Source organism: Podarcis filfolensis, assembly GCF_964270895.1.
Source record: "Podarcis filfolensis genome assembly, chromosome: 2".
In the NCBI taxonomy this organism is placed as follows: domain Eukaryota; kingdom Metazoa; phylum Chordata; class Lepidosauria; order Squamata; family Lacertidae; genus Podarcis; species Podarcis filfolensis.
The window spans coordinates 117,597,088-117,615,899 of record NC_139605.1 but is presented as its reverse complement, the minus strand read 5'-3'; the positions used below and the strand labels follow the sequence as shown (position 1 = coordinate 117,615,899).

The window sequence follows — 18,812 nt, the reverse complement described above, 5'->3', positions numbered from 1 at the left end:
GAAGTTGCCATGCTTCCTTGTTTGAGAAACTCTGGAAAGGGCTTCAGTCCATTTTGAAATTACAATCTTCTGAACATGATTTCTGAGAGCCAAACGAGACATGAAAGTGGCAAATGCATTTTCCTTTAAATCCAAGTCTGTCTCTCATTCAATCACACAGAAACAATTTTTGTGGGGGCAGGGGGACATGTTGTTTCAGAGCAAAAGCTTTATGTGCATATTAGGGGAGGTAAACTCCACACCATGTCAACTATTTTTTGTAGCCTCTTCCCCCCACTCCCCTCGACCAAAGCTTCTCTCTGTACATTCACTTCTAATATTGGAGCTTAGGTGAAGATAAAGTACCATTTCCTGAAGGTGGGCTGCCCCTCATTTTCTTACATGTTTTTATACGTAACTGAACAGAGGCCACAATGAGACTGCAGCCATAACATCTAGTTTGGCCCAGAGTCCCTCAGAACAGCACAAGTAACTTTGAGGATACCGGAAAGCGAGGCTTTCGTATATAATCCCTGTCCAAAGTGAGCACTTCTGATTACGGCTACCTATAGGTATTCGGGCAGATTTATAGGTGTTTTAGCTAGATAAAAATCTGCAGGGCTTCAGCAAGAGAATTCAAAGTGCAAGAGGAGCAGCAGAACAGGTTTTTCGTGTTTGCATATATTTCCAGAATGAACTTTTAAGCTCTTGTAGGGGAAATGAGTATCTCCCATCCACCAGCTCACTTTTCTCTTTAGGGGTCTGCTGCCAGTCTAGTTCCCTTGCCAGGATCACTGAGAAACATTTCATTTGTATACATAAATGTATTACTATGTGTGCATGTATGTATTACACACTCACACATCAACCTAGTGCTGTCCTTATCAGCTGAGAAGAACTTTGGCTTAGTGCTTCCTTTCCCTAGATCCCATGTTCTGGTTTGACTAACATGTTGGTTTCCAGCCCAAAGGAGCCGACAGAAAGCAAAAGACAGACAGAGAGAAAATGGAGAAGCGAACACCTCATGAGAAGGAAAAGTATCAGCCTTCATATGAGACTACAATACTTACAGAGGTAAGGCACGCAATGTGAGTCGTAGTATCTAGAACCTCTGTTTTTGAACAAAGCCATTTAAAAGGCTGGTGCGGGTGGGTGGGCTGGCTTGCTTACAAGTAATATGCTTGCAAAAGTTCACTCGGAAGCCCAAGTGTTAGAATGTTTGCACCAAGCTACAAGACATGGCAAAGGTGTGATTGAATGGCGTTGTCTGGCCAAAGTAATGGACACTTGCTCAGAGCCATTGTTGTCCAGCAAGTGCCAAACGATGCAAGAGTATGCTCTAATACCTTGGAATAGTTTATATTCCTGGTCCTGTGGCCTCTGGCACATGATTCTGGGCACATTTGTTTAAACAGCAATGAAACCAAAGCTGCAACTCTGTGGGTTTCTGTGTGGTCGATGTCACAAATAAATAAAAGTGGGTGGCAGCTGTGCATGTAATGTTGACATTGCTGCAACATGCTCCAAGCCATCAATTCCTGATGTGCAGATGTTACATGTATAATTACCAGCAATTCACTTTTAACCTGACAAGTACCGTATTTTTCGCTCTATAAGACACACTTTTTCCCTCCTAAAAAGTAAGGGGAAATGTGTGTGTGTCTTATGGAGCGAATGTAGGCTGCACGGCTAAGCCAGAAGCCAGAACAGCTAGAGGGAGAGCTGCACAGCACTCCCTGTAGCTGTTCTAGCTTCACGCAAAGCCTCCACAGGGAGAAAAGCCTGCAGGAGCCACGCACCCTTTAAAGAGCGCACGGCTCTTGGGGGCTTTTGTGGGAGGTGGGGGAAGGGACAGAGGGCAGCCCCTCTGTCCCTTCCCCCACCTCCCACAAAAGCCCCAAAGAGCTGCACTCCCTTTCACTAGCCGCGTGGAGCATGCGTGCGGCTCTTGGGAGCTTTTCCCTCCTGGGGAAAAGCCTGCAAGCGCCGCACACATGCTCCACGCGGCTCATGAAAGGGAGCGCTGAGCAGAGCCTAGGGTGCATACAGGCTCTGCTCAGCGCTCCCTTTGAAAAAAATTTTTTTCTTGCATTCCCCTTCTAAAAACTAGGTGCATCTAATGGAGGGGGAAATACAGTATATGAAGCACCACATCCGTAAGGTTTTTGTTACACACCTCCAAGTCACAAATGGATATGAATCCATGCACCATGAGTAAGGATGAGTTGAAAGTGTGTTGGAAAAATACCACTTTTTAATCATCCCAACTCATACAGTATGTGACTCTAGCTGCAAAGGTTGTTCTTTCAAATACAGCAGCTTCAAATGTATGATCTTCATACAAACAAAACAAATTCAGTTGGGTTCTTCTTAATCCCTCACAAATGGCTAGGATTATAGAGGAGCAGTGAGTTTTAACATTTGACTAATTTTCTGAATAAACATTGTCTCCTGTAGCATTCAAGAAACGATCATTTTAGTCAGGGCTGTGTGTGTGTGTTGTGGCTTCAACCTAGAATAAACAACTACACTATGTAAACACTTACAGTTGTGCTCAAAGAAACAAGGTGTGCTTTTTTTTTGCTTATGAAGGACTGAAGCAGTAAAGGAAATGGAGGTTTTACTTTATTTGACACATGGAGAAAGAAAGAAGGATGGATTTCTTGTGTCCTACCCACTCACTACTGAAAGATTTGCTCTAGTGTATTTTAGCTGGCTGAGACATCTCTTCCACATGTTCTTACATGTTTCCAGGTGATTTTCCACACGCACAGAGGCTAAAATCCTTGACATGCTACAGGAAATACATGGCATGCATGCTTTCTTTCACAGGAAGCAGTTTTGAGGGTCAGGACCACAATGCTTGTGAATATCTCACCATTGGATTTTCTCTTCCAGTGTTCTCCATGGCCTGAGATCACATATGTCAATAATGTGCCATCCCCAGGCTTCAGCAGCTCGCACAGCAGTTTCTCCATTAGCGAAGGGTAAGTCTGGGCATTGAATTTTTTTCTGGCTTTTGCCCATTTACCTTTCCTAATACATTTTTGGTCACTTACCTGCATCAGTAGCCTGTAGGATTGCAAGTTGACAGAGCAAATTAATGACATATTGTGCCTTTTCATGTTAAAATTGGGGGAAAGTGGCTTCTGACAAAACTCTGACAAGGGAGATTGCTAATTCTCTCTCTCTCCTGCTGTACTGCTTTGTAGAAAGGCAAAGAGCTTCAGTCCCTCTGCTGAACACCCCTGCATTCCTTCTTCCTCTTGAGTACAAATTCCACCTTCCCTTTCTCCATTCACTGGCCAGCAAAGGCTAAGCATGCTATAGCTATAGATCAGCTTTGGGAAACGCTTGGCCCTCTAGATGCTGCAAATGTTTGATGTTTTATTATGTTTTATATATGCTGTAAGCTGCCTGGAGTGGCTGGGGAAACCCAGCCAGTGGGCAGAGTATAAATAAAATCATCATCATCATCTCGCATCGGCCCCAGTAAGCATGGCCAGTGGCAACATCTGGAGGGCCAAAGGTTCCCAATTGCATGCTGTAGCTATTATGAACTAAGCATGGGGTTGGATTAGATTACCTACAATGTCCCTTTCCAAATCTATGAAAAACCAAAGCAAACCACCCTGATTTAAGGGTTGCATCTCCATCACCTTCAACTATTTATAACCCTAATATGGCTTCCATCTTAAAAGTGGATCCAAAGTTAATTTAGTGTTGCTCTAACACTGTTCAAGCCAGTGGAAAACTTTGGGCTCAAGGGAAGAAATGGAGGAGAACTGCAGGGTCCCTTGGCCTGTCTCTGGTCCCCTTCACCATGGTTAAAAGATAGGCTTTGCTGAGTCCACACAAGATCTTTGATTAAATATGCTAGAGCAGGGGTGGCCAGCTCCCAGGAGACTGCAATCTACTCACAGAGTTAAAAACTGGCAGTGATTTACCCCCTTTTGGGGGGTTGAGCTTTTTTTAGGAAGGAGGAGGGCCCATTTTGGGGGGGGTTGGGTCAAAGATGTTGAGTTTTTTCAGGGAGGAGGTAAAATGTTGAGCTTTTTTTAGGGGAGCCACAGTTGTTCAGCTTCTTTGGGGGGAGCCAGTGATCTACCAGTAGATCACGATCTACCTGTTGGACACGCCTGTGCTAGAGGAACAATTCAAATCACATCTGATTTGAAGACAAGCAGAGGAAAGCAAAGACCAACTTCCTTCTTCATTTCTTATTTTAAAAATAGAAACGGGTCTCCAAATCACCAGCCTGAACCTCCTGCTCCCATTACAGATGTAAGTCTCATTCATATTTTGTGTTTCATTCCTCTAATGTCAGACGGTGGGGCTGTCTCTGAGTTAGCTGGCTAACACTTCAGGGGACTGAATGTGTGGCTAGCTTTGAGAAGGTAGTTCTTTCAGTCTGTTGTATTAGGTCATCTTGTATATTTGCATTGTGTTACTTTTTATTTTATTCTGTTTGTCTTACACTATTGACCTGATATTGTAAGCTGCCTTAGGATCAGGAAACTGATGAGGGCTGGGCCAGAAACTGAATTAATAAGGAGTAACAAATGACCTACTGTGGGTGCAAAAGACTGTAGGTGACATGCTGCAAGTCGTGTAAGTTATCTGTGCTGCTCTTGCAAGGATGCATCAGGTTTCCCTCCCTCTATCATAGAACCTCCTGCAGACATCCACACCTCAGGAAGCTCAGCAGTGGCTGATCCGGAACCGCTTCTCAACTTTCACACGGCTTTTCACCAACTTCTCAGGTAGTGGCAAAAACCTCTCCCCGCTCTGCGACGTCACAAGGGGCATTTGGAATTCATCAACTTTCTTGTTGATTCCTCAGACAATTTATTCTGCCCTCAAGCAAGCTTCTTAGAAGCATCTTCTGGGGGTTGTGAGCTCTTTGACCTGTGGATCTTCTATTCTGTCCATTTCCCCCTGCCACCATGACCGTAGGAACATCTCTTTGCAGTTTGCCACTTCTAATGGAAGCCAAAACCAGCTCTGGCCTCTTTGAAGGGACTCAAGTGTACTGTTTAAGTTGTGTGTGTGTTGCCTTAATGAAATCCACCACCGTGTAAACCTCACTAGATTTATCTAAATCATGCACCTCCTTTATCCTTTAAAAAACAATATGCAAGTGGGCTATCTAGGGCCTCTTTCCTTCCTCAGTGATGAGAGCTCTGCTTAAAATCAGCAGCAGACACCTTAGATATGTGTTCACTGAATTTGAAACTCAGACGTCTCTTTCATTAGGTGGTATTATGTAGAAGGATTTGTGTGGAAATATGAAGTCTTCTATGTTGAAACATATATTTGCTACCTCCCAACTGCCTTTCTTTTTTTCAATCCTAGGGGCAGATTTATTGAAATTAACCAGGGAAGATGTCATCCAGATATGTGGCCCTGCAGATGGCATCAGACTTTTCAATGCTTTGAAGGGACGGTATGTATCATCTAGACTTGCTTTTAAATGGTTTGGGCTTTTAATGTGCTGTACAGCACAATTTCTGCTTTTCCAGTTTAGGATTTCCATATTTTATTTTGGCACTTGAAAACCAGGTGGCATGTAGTGCTTCCTTTGGTCTGCCCTGAATATCCCACCTTTCAGCTTTTATTAAATGACCCTGGGTTCTAGTACTACAAGACAGAGAAAGGCTTCTCTGTATACATACAGTGCAGTTTTAGACATTTAAATCATGTTCCCTCCTTACTCACCTTTTTTCTAAACCAAAAAAGCCCCCTACGTTTCCTGTTAGGAGAACTGCTCTGGTCCCCTGACCATATTAGTTGCTCTTATCTGTACTTTCTCTTCCCTGGCAGTCCCGTTTGTTCTTCTTAGATATGCTGTATCCCTCCTCCCAACCCACCCCCTTTCATGCTTACAATTTCGTGTTGCCTATGGCTACCAGGCTCATCCTTAATATGCAACTCATGCCTCAGTAAGACGGGTGGGAACTTCGGACACTGTGGGGGTATCCTGTAATAAGATCAGATGCGTTAAGGACAGACTGACACAAAGCAGATACCTGGTTTCTTGGGCACCTAGGAATATGAAGTATATATTGCACATAGTACAAGACTGGAACTCTACTAGAAACATCTTTGCTTCCTTTTAAGGTGGTTTGGATATGGATGGTTGAGAGCCCTTCCGTGGCTCCTTCATTAAATAAGTCTCGCTTCATTATTTCCTTTGTGAAATAGATATGCAATTGTTTGATTCTGATCTTTCCTCCTGCCCCCTTGAGCTGGAGAGGGCTTAATATGCTCTGCTGTTTCTTGAGTGATTGTTTTTTTTTTTTAATGATATTTATTGGAATTTTCAAAATGTTACAAAATAAAATAGAGACAAAGAAAAATACAAAATAAAAATAATTAACAAATTAAAAAAGAAAAAAGACAAACCCCTCCCACCATATAGATACAGATTCAAACAAAGAAAAAAGAAAAAAAATACAACAATATATCACAAACAATTAAAAACATTTAAAAAAAACAAATTCATTATTTCCAAATCCTCAACTGTCATTACCTTCTTTCTTAGACCTCCTCCTCCTCCCTTTCTATGTATCCTAGTTGTTAATTATCCCAGCAAATCCTTTCCATATTTCACAATATTCTGTCATTACATTACCCTAAACTGTTTTAGTCTTATCTTTCTATAATAAGATAAATCTTAAAGCTTAAAACTTAAATCTTGTCCTTACCAGCTTCTCATAACCATAACATTCTTTCATAATTCTTTAAACATTTTTGCTAAAGCCAAGTAATTTCATTCCAACATTTTTCTAATGTTCATCAATTTTATAAAACAGTTCTAATGGTAGAAAAAAGAAATACAAACAAGTCCAATCTTCATCCAACGTCCCTTCCTCCTGGTTCCGGGTTTTGTCAGTCCTTATTATCACGTCGATCTAGCTCATTAACCTGGCAACCTTGTATCCGAGGCCCTCAAGTCTCTTCCATGTCCCTTCCGCAGCTCTTCTTCATATTTGTAGCTGTATTTTCCCTTGTCTCCTGCTCGTGATAGCTCCAGCTTGACAATATTTTTAGCCCTTCTCGACAGATCAGCCCCTTTTCCATATTCAACACTAAATTCCATATGGTATTTAACAGCATGTTTCAAAAACCCTCCAAGATTTAAGAGCCCCCACAATCCCAAACATCTCACGGCCCATTGCCATATTTGAAAAGTCCAGACATCTCAGCATAGGGGGGGTCAATCCAGCCCCCCATTTCCAAGCCAAACCAAACTTTTTCTTTCCAAATCTGGCTTTTTCCAAGTTCATTTGTCAAGTCCAAAAACTCATATTCCTGTTGGGCCTGTTCTGTCAAAACACACTCCTGATTTAATTCCTGAGTGGGCTCCACATATTTTCCCACTGCCTGTTCAAAGTTTCCCACTGCCTGTTCCAAATTTCTAGCCGAGGCTGCCATCCAATTCACCTTTTCATGTAATTGTTCCAGTAGGGCATTTGTTTTATAAAAGACACACAACAAGGTTTCTGAATACATTGTCCTGCAAGGTCAAATGCCTGTTCCCACGATTGTAATCTATAACAGCTGCCGGCTCCCTGGAGTTGGTTACAGTTTCACAGTCTCCCTCTAGGGGGAAAACTTCTATTTGTTCTTGCAACAGAGTTTCCCCTTTTAAGATACTTTGTCAATATTTATTCCTTTCAAATGCAAAGAGGAACAATGGAATCACTATGTTTCTCTTCTTTTCGCTATCTGTCAAAAACACTTATTTCTGGTCAATGAACTTCAAACGTCGGTCCTGACACCCCCGCTCCAGTATCAGGACGGAGGAAAGTTACTTTACTTTAAACTCACTTTAAACAGTCTAAAAATGATCCTCCCCCTTCTCCTGCTGTCAAAGGGGGGTTCCACAATTATAGATGATGGAATCCAGTCCTTTAAAGACGATTTTCTTAGCTCTAGTTTATGTTGTCTTTGCTTTATTCTGTTTACAAAAGAACGGAAGGCTGACTTCCTGTTTAGACCTTCCCGTTCTGTACCAAATTAAAATAGGTATTTTAAGATCCAATTCTTTTCTGCTCGCTAGTCCTTATTTGATGTCCAATTGTTCAAAATCTAAGTACTCACGGGTGCTTGTTTTAAAGTCCAAATTGTCCCAGGAAAGAGGCAGCGCTCTCCGGCAACGGCTATGCGGCTTCGCTCCACGGAAATAGCCGTTGACTCTCAGCATCGCGCCACTTCCCCCTCTTCACTTCGGAGCCCGTTAGTGGGTTCCTTAGCGAGTTGGGGGCGCTAAAGGTGTCCACCGAGTCCCATGGTCACAGGCTTCATCCGCCTGTGATTTTTGAAAGGGTCCCCGCTTCGCCGTAGCGGAGAAGACCTGTTTCCCGCGGAGCTATTCCCTCCAGTTCAGAGGGAGTCCGCCATTGCCGGTGGCGCCACCCCGGAAGTCTGTTTCTTGAGTGATTGTTAGCTGGTCCCTCAAGTAAAGAAAGCAAATGTTTTTTTTTTATAGAATATTTATTGAAATTTTCAAAAAATTTAAAGAAAAACAAAACACAAAAAAGAACAAAAAACAAACATATAACTTTCAGTGACATATTTCCTTGACTTCCCCACATCTCCCCTTCTTGTATTCCAATTCAATTTTTAATTCAACAAGTTCCTATCCCCAAATTTTACCTTATTATATTTAAATCCTTTTGCTTAACCAATTTTAACATAAACCTCAATCTTTATATAAAGAAAGCAAATGTTGGCCAGCTCCCAAATCCACAAGAGTTAGGCTTCTGGCAAAGGTCAGCAAAAGGTGCTGTGCTAATAGCAAATCATACCATGGAGTTAATGGACCAATTCTGATTGCTCAGATAGTAGTGTTTGGAGGTGGGATGCAGTGGGTGAGATGTAGAGTTGCCCTGCTAAGGCAAAAGCTCCCCTTTCTGCAAACATTTTGCATATTTTTAAGGTGTTCTCTGGCTCCCTTTTCTTTCTGTACCATGTAGCCTGTGTGGAACCTTCTTTCCTCTTTTCTGTCCCCTCTTAGTGCTCATGCTCTTTTCTGTTCACCAGCACAAGCCAGCACCCCACCTCTATTTATTTCTCCACCTCCACTCTTTCTTTTTACCCAATTGAAGAAAATGCTATCTGCACTGCAACAGGCCTCTCTGCACGACAGCTCAGTGCCTATCCGTCCTCAGCCACCCTTCTGCAACAGCATACATGGGTTTCACTTCCCTAAGCAAAGTCCCTCTGGATTGGGCAGTCTGCCCGGTTGCAACAGACTGGAAAAAATGGCGCCATCTCCACTGCGCATCTCTGATTCCAGTGAGGAGCAGGGCACAATATAGATGAAATTGTCTTCTTTCTCCCTGTCCCCTTTTGTGGGTTTTTGTATGGTCCTATGCTTTTTGATGGGACGCAGGTGGCACTGTGGGTTAAACCACAGAGCCTAGGACTTGCTGATCAGAAGGTCAGTGGCTCGAATCCCCACAATGGGGTGAGCTCCCGTTGCTCGGTCCCAGCTCCTGCCAACCTAGCAGTTCAAAAGCACGTCAAAGTGCAAGTAGATAAATATGTACCGCTCCGGGGGGAAGGTAAATGGCGTTTCTGTGCGCTGCTCTGGTTCGCCAGAAGCGGCTTAGTCATGCTGGCCACATGACCCGGAAGCTGCACATCGGCTCCCTCGGCCAATAAAGCGAGATGAGCGCCGCAACCCCAGAGTCGGTCACGACCGGACCTAATGGTCAGGGGTCCTTTATGCTTTTTGATGGGAGTGGAGCAGGCATGCGTTCTCCACCAGCGGGAAGTTGGAACAGACCTAGGAGGTCTGTAACATGGCCTTTCCCCCCCCCCTACATGTCCAAATTGGCCAAGCATAGTTGTGAAACATTTTACCGACTTGTGAGCGCTGTTGCAGTGCTTCTTAATCAAATTATCCCTCTCTTTCCTTTACTCTTCGTGGCCCTGTCCTTAAAACATTCCCTGATAACTCTGGAGTGCTCATGTCTTATTTTCTCCCAAGGATGGTACGGCCAAGACTGACCATCTACGTCTGCCAGGAGTCGCAGCAACTGAGGGAGCAGCAGAAGCATGAAGATGGGGATGCAGCCAACAATACTTTCTATGGTGAGAACTTCAGGAAAGAAGCCCAAGGGCCTCTTTTGACTAATGGACCCACAGGCTCTTGCAATGGCAGTACTTACTTCCGTTCCAGGAAATGCTGCGGTAGCTCCAAATAAGTAGGGGTACAATCTTCAGTCCATCCTTCCCTATTCTGGTGCCCTCCTGATGATGATAAACTTGTAGGCCTCGTGGAAATGTCCATGACGTGTTTCTTAGGCGGCAAATTCTGCTGGAAGAAGTGGACTTGCTCAAGCAAGCTTTAGTCGCCAGAAAAGAGTGTGGATTTATTTTTAATCTTACCGAGAATACAGTATAGCTGAATATGTTGTTGATTGCCTCAGAGTCTTAGGAGGATGAGGTAGGTTAATATAAATATATAAAGGGAAAACAGCACTACTCTAAATATAGGTTACTCTACGGCTAATTCCTGCTGAACCTGTTGCCTGACAGAATGTGCTCCTTGCCAACAACTGTTCTTACTTCTTCAGTGTACCATGCCATCTACTTGGAAGAACTGACAGCTGTGGAACTGGCAGAGAAAATTGCCCAGCTCTTCAGCATTTCCTCTCAACAGATCAGCCAGATCTACAAGCAAGGTCCCACAGGGATACACGTGCTCATCAGTGATGAGGTAAGAGGGACCCAATAGTCTGCTGAAACACTGGGAACAGATTTGGGAGTTTAAAGTATCATCGCAGGCTCAGCTCTGCTTCCAAAAGTGTCTCCTCTCCTTTGAAGTGGATGTCTTTTCCCATCACCGTACAGTGTGAGGTCTGTCACCTGTCGTTTCAGAGTAGACTGAGCAAGCAAGAAGTTGCACTTTTATACAGCTCTACTTAATTGTCCATTGACTTACTGAAAAACACAACAGCAAATAGCATGCTTAAACAGGGTAAATAAACCCCCGCTGAGTAATTGTGTGTGTGTGTTAAATACTGTTAAACCAAAGTAGGTACTAGTGGGGTAGGAGAGCTGCAAATAATTCCAAGATATTTCACACCTGGCAACCAATGCGTCCCTTTGGTTTGAGATAGTACATGGGTAAAGGTAAAGGGACCCCTGACCATTAGGTCTAGTCGCGGACGACTCTGGGGTTGTGGCGCTCATCTCGCTTTATTGGCTGAGGGAGCAGGCGTACAGCTTCCGGGTCATGTGGCCAGCATGACTAAGCTGTATCTGGCAAACCAGAGCAGCACACAGAAATGCCGTTTACCTTCCCGCCGGAGCGGTACCTATTTATCTACTTGCACTTTGATGTGCTTTTGAACTGCTAGGTTGGCAGGAGCTGGGACCAAGCAACGGGAGCTCACCCCGTTGCGGGGATTTGAATCGCCGATCTTCTGATTGGCAAGCCCTAGGCTCTGTGGTTTAGACCACAGCACCACCTGTGTCCCTAGTACATGGGTAGATGAGTCTAAAAAGCCCTGGAGACAAATTTTCATGGCCCTCTAGCAGCTATGGTGGCTCATTTAACCAAAGTAATGTATTTAGCATTAACTCTGGAAGTGTATACTCAATTCTGACCAAACCACGCCTTGTAGGAGCTGGAGGAGACAACCTTATTGTGTTCTAGGAGGCTTGCTTTTCTCAATGAAGTCCCTATTGCTAAAAGGAAGGAGAAATATTTAGATGGTCATATTGCTTGAATTCGCAGTTCTTTTTGAGTAATGCCTGGAGCCCTAAAAACTTCGGTTTTTCATTTCTATTTTAGATGATACAGAACTTTCAGGATGAATCATGTTTTGTCTTGGATACAATGAAAGGTACCAATTTTTTTAAGTGCACAATATTATCCCAGTCCCCTAGTCTTTTTCCTTTTCTCTGGAAAACCTAAGCGCTCCATTCTTTCCCGCCATAGGGTATCAAAACCAGCATGCCATAATAGTCATTGTATTTATTAAATTTTTAGTCACTTTATCCTGCCCAAGGCAACCCAGAGCGACTTACAACCAAGCAAATTATGAATTGTCGTGGGGTGGCAGACAAGGGGACTGTACTCCTTGTGTTCATCCAGTCTCATGGTGTTTTGCTTTCTTTGCAGCTGAAACCAATGATAGTTATCACATCATCTTAAAATAGAGGGACTTGGACTTGTTGCATCTTCTCTCATGCACACAGCTTCATTTGCCTGTTTGGCACCTGGACACACTGACAGAAATCCACAAGAGCAACAGAAACTCATCTTGCTTCCACAGCATGTTGCCTTCTGTTAGGTGAACCATCCGTACCATTGCTGGCATGCTGTAGGCACCAGTTTGCAAGCACGGGGCTGCTTCTTCGGAGTTCAGTGCCATGACTGCACCCACTGCCTTTTGAAACAGCCAGACTGGCCAGTGATGGATTTGCAATTATGTATATTGGGGGTGGGCAACTGCAACATTTTTGATATGCGACAGCTTGGCCGGTTGTGATGGATGCTCTGGGAATCCCTGGACAAATGAGCATCTATTCTGAGGGTCCTCTTTCAAAGCCGGTCCCAGCTATTCAGGCCTCTCAGAGGCATATTTGGCTGGTAGAGCCAAGGAGACTTTCAGGTTTGCTGGCCGGTTGGGTAGGGACTTTGTTCCGATTCTGACTTTCGGACCATGTTACAGGTTTGTGGGCGTGCAGCTGTCCATGTGTGAGTGATACGTGGCTGACTTCTCTGCCAGTGTAAGTTAGGAATAACACCTATCTCATGAGAGCCATAGGGTTGCCTATGGCTTTGCTATACACTGCAACTGAAGAGACTTCAAATGCAAAAGAAGGACTTGCTATCCTGAGCTGTTAAGGAACACGACGAACTGAGACAGAGGCAAAAAGATTGTGTTTTTTAAAAAAATGTGTTGGCTTTTTTTTGGGGGGGGGGGGATATTTAGAAATGATGGCTGCCTTTGAATGAAATCCCACAGGAGGGCCATAATAACATTATCCCAGAAACAGCTCATGCAGCAATAGTCCATAGTGCTTATTTGAAAAGCCTGTGGAAGCTCCATGGTGACAGAAGGGCCTGCATGTCCGTTTCCCAGGCAGCAGGCAGCCTCTTGGGTAAAGGCTTCAGCCTTCTGACATGGATGCCAAGATGAATTTTTTGAGCTTTGGAGAAAAATATGGGAAACTGTTACAACTGTAGTGATGACACTGTGAAAATCACAGGCGAACAACTTGTCTGAAGGGGGAAAGACCGCTTCTCCTTTAGCCTTCCAGTCCCCCTAGAAAGCAGCAATTCTCTGGAAGCTGCAACCTTGTGCATCACAATGACAGTTGCACAATCAAGTCTTGATAGACACTGCATTGGCTGCAGAGCTGGCAGCTGATGTAAGCTGTGCTTAAGCTAAGTTGGAGAGGTGGGAAAAATAACTTTCATTTCATTAAATGAAACCTAGTTACATATTTTTCTCAGTACCAGATTATTTGAGGGTTTTTAAAATCATTTTGACTTGGTATTTTTACCAAAAAGTGCTGAACTTTTATTTAAATCAATTAGGTTTAGTAGGTTGCTTCTTAAGGAAGCAAGAAACTGGGTCCGGTCAAGGTCAAGTGAAATAAAGTCAATGAAGAAGAAGAAAAACCTTGGCAGTTGCGACTCCACAGCTTTTAAGTAGAAATGTTATGTCTCATCATATATATGCCAATAAAGATCAATTCTGTTTTCAGTCAGTCTCTGGCTCAGTTGTCTTCGGAGCTGGGAGTTTACAACTGTGACATAGCGCCCCCTCCAGGATCGTAGCCGGCCAAAGTTTGGGGTTTCATTTGTTTTCAGAAATACCAAGCCTTCACAATCAACAGTTTGTATGGTTCAGCAGAATGCTTATTCAGACTGGAAACAGTGATGGAACCAAATCTGAAGTGACCCAGAGAAGTTCACATTTTGGTAGCCTCTGTTTTGATGAAAGCCAGATCGACTTGTTCCAGCTCAAGGTGATGATCAGTTGGCTGGTTGGAATGCAGGCAGAGACACACACACACACAGCCAGAGTTGGACTAGCAGTTAACTACCAGAGATCTCCCTGCTGCCCTTGAATAATAAAGCTGTGATTTAGCGTCTTCCCAGCAATAATCAAAGATGGTGCAAACCAAATGCTAGAGCATGGCTTTGTGGTACCTGTTGAGAAGGTAGTGGCCTCGGTTCTGCCACCATAATTTCTCAGTCCACTTGTCCTTTGCCTTTTGTTTTCCCCTTGCTCACTAGCTTCTGTGATGATATCCTGGTTTCTTAAACCACAGTTTCCGGTCATGTTTTGAACTGGGAAACTATGGTTTAAAGGGCTCCCTTCAAACCTGGATATGAAACTTGGTCAGTCAGAGAGCAATCATAACTTCTGAACTGGCCGTTGTCATGCTCTCTCTTTACAGCAGGATGCTATTTTCAGTGCATAAGTGGCAGCATTTTTTCCCCCTTCCTTGCTCCCCAAATCTGTGTTTGAACACTTGATCATGGGTCCCTCCCCCCCCCCACAAGCATCAGTGAAGGTCGCTCAAAAATTTGCCATCCTTCCTGGTGTAACAGTCTGTCATGCTTGTGTGTGTATTTCTAAAACAGAATGATACTTACAAACTCTAAAACATGATGTGGATTGTGTTCCTTTTTATATATTTATAATGTGGGAGTCATTAGCCATCCTAGTCCATGCAGCATCACTTAGTGATGATGTGGAAGATAAGAACAACTTGTCTTTTTGGGGTCTTTTTTGCTGCAGAATAATTTCTGCCACTAGAAACTGAGAATAATATTAGCTGTACATAGAGAAGCTTTTAATGTTTAACAGACCACTGTATTTTAATATTTTTTGGAAGCCGCCCAGAGTGGCTGGGGAAATCCAGCCAGATGGGTGGGGTATAAATAATAAATTATGATTATGATTATATAGAGAGGTGTCAAATGTTGGGCCAGTGGTGCTTTTGTACATTTTTTTTGCGCATACAGTGGTTTAGGACTGAGAATTTACATTCTAATTAGTTTCTCTGATCATGTGTGACAGGTATAATGAGACAAATGTACAAGTGTCATGCTTGCTTAAGCTTTGTATCATTTTTGCTTTTGCTTTCAGGTGTGAAAATTCATCGGTAAATTCATCCACTATGTGCGTCCACAGTCAGGTGTGCGGACATTGTATCCATGTTCAAATGGAGCTGTCAAGTAGACCAGGACAATAATTAATACGAAGTGTTGAACACCAATTATGTGGGGTTCAGAAAGAAATCCAAAGCAGGAGAGCTGCTGCATTTTATATTAGTTTGCTTCTATTCTGCCTTGGCAACTTTGGTAAAGGAATGATTCAATTTTTGCTTGCTTAGGAGTAATTTGGCTAGTTATAATCAACAACGGCATTGCTGACGCAGCAAAAGATTGCCTGGAGCTTGCATTAATTGGTGTATGGAACATAAATTATCGTTGCAAGCACAAAACCATTGTTAAATTTTAAAAAATACCTCCAGCATGCTTCATCCTTGTGCTTTTATGCTCTTCAAAAATATACCGTATTTTTTGCTCTATAAGACGCACCAGACCACAAAACGCACCTAGTTTTTGGAGGAGGAAAACAAGAAAAAAAATATTCTGAATCTCAGAAGCCAGAACAGCAAGAGGGATCGCTGCACAGTGAAAGCAGCAATCCCTCTTGCCGTTCTGGCTTCTGGGATAGCTGCGCAGCCTGCATTCGCTCCATAAGATGCACACACATTTCCCCTTACCTTTTAGGAGGGAAAAAGTGAGTCTTATAGAGCAATAAATACGGTATCTGCTTTCTTCCATGTGTCTGGCTAATGTGTTTTGAACACATTATTTTGTGTGTATGAGATACCAACCTGGCTAAGATATTTGATCTCTTTATTTAAACAGCAAATTTACACCACTCTATGGCGCAACTGCATCAGCGCAACCGGATGTTTTCATCTGCCCCTATTGCAATTAAACATGTCTCTCCAGTATCAGTCTCTATAACCACAGCAGGCGCTGTAACTCTCCAATGGTTTGACTTTACCCCCAATGGAGCACTCGTCCATTGGCTCTCGAGACACACTAGTGCCAACAACAAGAAGTGTGGCAAAAATCAGTTTCTGGATCAGATACCATTGCATTGAATACAGAGTGACTCCTGTCTCACTCTTGAACCCTTGTGAGTTAGAGTAAGCATTGCAGTTGTTTGGAGTTTGTGCCACTGGCTCTGGTAGCCCAAAACATTTCTTTCCCTGCTGCTCCAAGCTACTAGTTAGTAGCAACAGCAACAAAGTGCTATTGTTCATGTGTGTGATGAAAGCATAATGGCCTTTAGCATGGATGTCCTGTGTGGCCTGGCTTGCATGCAAAGGTAGCCCATGGTTTAGATTCCATTTTTAACCCATAGTGGTATTTTCGTCACTGTCTCTACGCAGTTTTGCATAGGTTACAAGTAGATAGGAATAGGATTGTACTCCTAAATTCCATGAGACTTACCTGGGAGTAAAGTGTATTACAATTACTGTATTTCAATTGCAATTGGAGTAGGTGGTTTGTGCACTTGAGGCCAACCACATTTTGTTGTCGTTTAGTCGTGTCCGACTCTTCGTGACCCCAGGACCAGAGCACACCAGGCACTCCTGTCTTCCACTTCCTCCTGCAGTTACAAGCCTCAAATAATGGGATGGAGGGAGGGGGATTCTGTTCAAATAGGTCCAGCTTTGAGACACGTAAAATGAAATCAAGCAGCATGGCCTCCAATGAAATATTAAGTCTGCATCTGAATTTAGAGGTGTGTGTGTGTTCAAATAGTGAAACTACTTTGGGCTGGTTGGGTGCAGGGGCGGTGTCGCCCCAGGTCTGAGCTATAATTTTGTTTTTCTCCTTTTTCTAATTTGTTGTGGCACAGCAATTACACTTGCATTAACTGAAAACCAAAATGAAGTGGCCTGGACTTGTTTAGCCTCAGGGTTAAGGCTGCAATCTTCATACTTGAAAGCAGTGGCTGTATGTATCCTGTATGCAGCGTATAGGATTATGCTGCATGACTTCTGCTTACAGTGAGAAACTTCAGTGCCCTTCAAATTATTTCTTCACCCCTATAGTGAAGAGAAGTACTGTACTTGATTATGGCAACAGTTTCCCCCTGTTTCAAAGTCATCCCTTCTAGTAATAGAGCTATAAAGGTAAAGGATCCCCGACAGTTAAGTCCAGTCGTGAACAACTCTGGGGTTGCGGCGCTTATCTCGCTTTACTGGCCAAGGGAGCCAACGTTTGTCCGCACAGTTTTTCCGGGTCATGTGGCCAGCATGACTAAGCCACTTGTGGCAAACCAGAGCAGCACATGGAAACGCCGTTTACCTTCCCACTGGAGTGGTACCTATTTATCTACTTGCACTTTGACATGCTTTTGAACTGCTAGGTTGGCAGGAGCAGGGACCGAGCAACGGGAGCTCACCCCGACGTGGGGATTCGAACCGTGACCTTCCGATCGGCAAGCCCTAGGCTCTGTGGTTTAGACCACAGCGCCACCCGCATCCCAATAGGGCTATAGTCAGTGCTATTTTTCTAGGAAAAGAGTTGCCAAAACTCACCATGAACACCTCCCTTGCTCTCTTCTAATGGCACTGGCACCTACCTGGAGAGGTGCCAGAACTGAGTTCCAGTGAGTTCCAGCTGAAAAAAAAGCCCTGGCTCTTTCACCATCGAGAATGTCAATGCAAACTTGACACATGCATCTCATTATAGAATCGTAGAGTTGGAAGGAAAATGCTCCCGTTTATAAAATATGGAAATCTAACAGAAGGGGATGGTATCCTGATGTTCTAGAATTCCCGTTCCCTAGAACAGACATGTCCAAAGTCCACTTCGGGGGCCTAATCTGGCCCTAAGGGTCGGTTTAATTTGGCCCCTGTGGCAGTTTATTTCCTGGGGTAAAATCCTAAGAAAACGTTAACAACTTTAATAATAAAAGAAGCTCAACAACTCCAACCCTAAGAAAAGCTCAACAACTTTAATCCTAAAAAGGTCAATAACTTTGGTCAGCTCCCACTGCCCTTCACTTCATCAAATCTGGCCTTTGAAAAAAGTTAGGACACCACTGCCTTAGAACATCAAGCAAGGTGCTTGTATGCAGGTTTTTTCAAAAGGCATCTGAATCATAGTTGGAAGGGGCAGTGAGGGTCATTTAGTGCAACCCCCTGCAATGCAGGATCTCAGCTAGATCACACATAGCAGATGACCATCCAACCTCTGCTTTCAAAACCTGTAAGTAAGGAGAGTCCACTGCCTTTGTTGGGAATCTTTTGGTCATGGGTAGGCAAACTAAGCCTTGGGGGCTGGATCCGGCCCAATCTCCTTCTAAACATAGCTGTCAACGTTTCCCTTTATTAAAGGGAAATTCCCTTATTCCGAATAGGATTCCTCGCAAGAAAAGGGAAAAGTTGACAGCTATGCTTCTCGTTCCGGCCGGCAGACGGTCTGAGAATCAGCATGTTTTTACATGAGTAGAATGTGTCCTTTCATTTAAAATGCATCTCTGGGTTATTTGGGGGGGCTGCCTGGTGTTTTTACATGAGCAGAATGTGTGTTTGTATCATAGCTGTCAACCTTCCCTTTTTTTGCGGGAAATTCCCTTATTCCAGCGCCGCTTCCTGCTGCTATCCCGGATTGTTACCGTATTTTTCGCTCTATTGGACACACTTTTTCCCCTCCAAAAATGAAGGGGAAATGTGTGTGCGTCCTATAGGGCAAATGCAGGCTTTCGCTGAAGCCTGCAGAGTGAGAGGGGAGAGCCCCAGCGCCAGTCCCACAA

General features: G+C 43.7%; 1 protein-coding gene across 1 annotated transcript in view; it reads left to right on the top strand.

Annotated features, from left to right (window-relative positions):
* Positions 1-13,715, top strand: part of TFCP2 (transcription factor CP2) — a 40,126-nt gene extending 26,411 nt beyond the window's left edge. The window contains exons 7-15 of the mRNA XM_083599310.1: positions 943-1,053; positions 2,878-2,966; positions 4,215-4,263; positions 4,649-4,742; positions 5,335-5,425; positions 9,980-10,083; positions 10,569-10,711; positions 11,792-11,843; positions 12,122-13,715. Of these exons, the coding sequence (XP_083455436.1) occupies positions 943-1,053; positions 2,878-2,966; positions 4,215-4,263; positions 4,649-4,742; positions 5,335-5,425; positions 9,980-10,083; positions 10,569-10,711; positions 11,792-11,843; positions 12,122-12,159 (771 nt within the window). The 3' untranslated portion in view covers positions 12,160-13,715. The remainder of the gene's footprint in view (positions 1-942; positions 1,054-2,877; positions 2,967-4,214; positions 4,264-4,648; positions 4,743-5,334; positions 5,426-9,979; positions 10,084-10,568; positions 10,712-11,791; positions 11,844-12,121) is intronic.
* Positions 13,716-18,812: the final 5,097 nt, after the last annotated feature.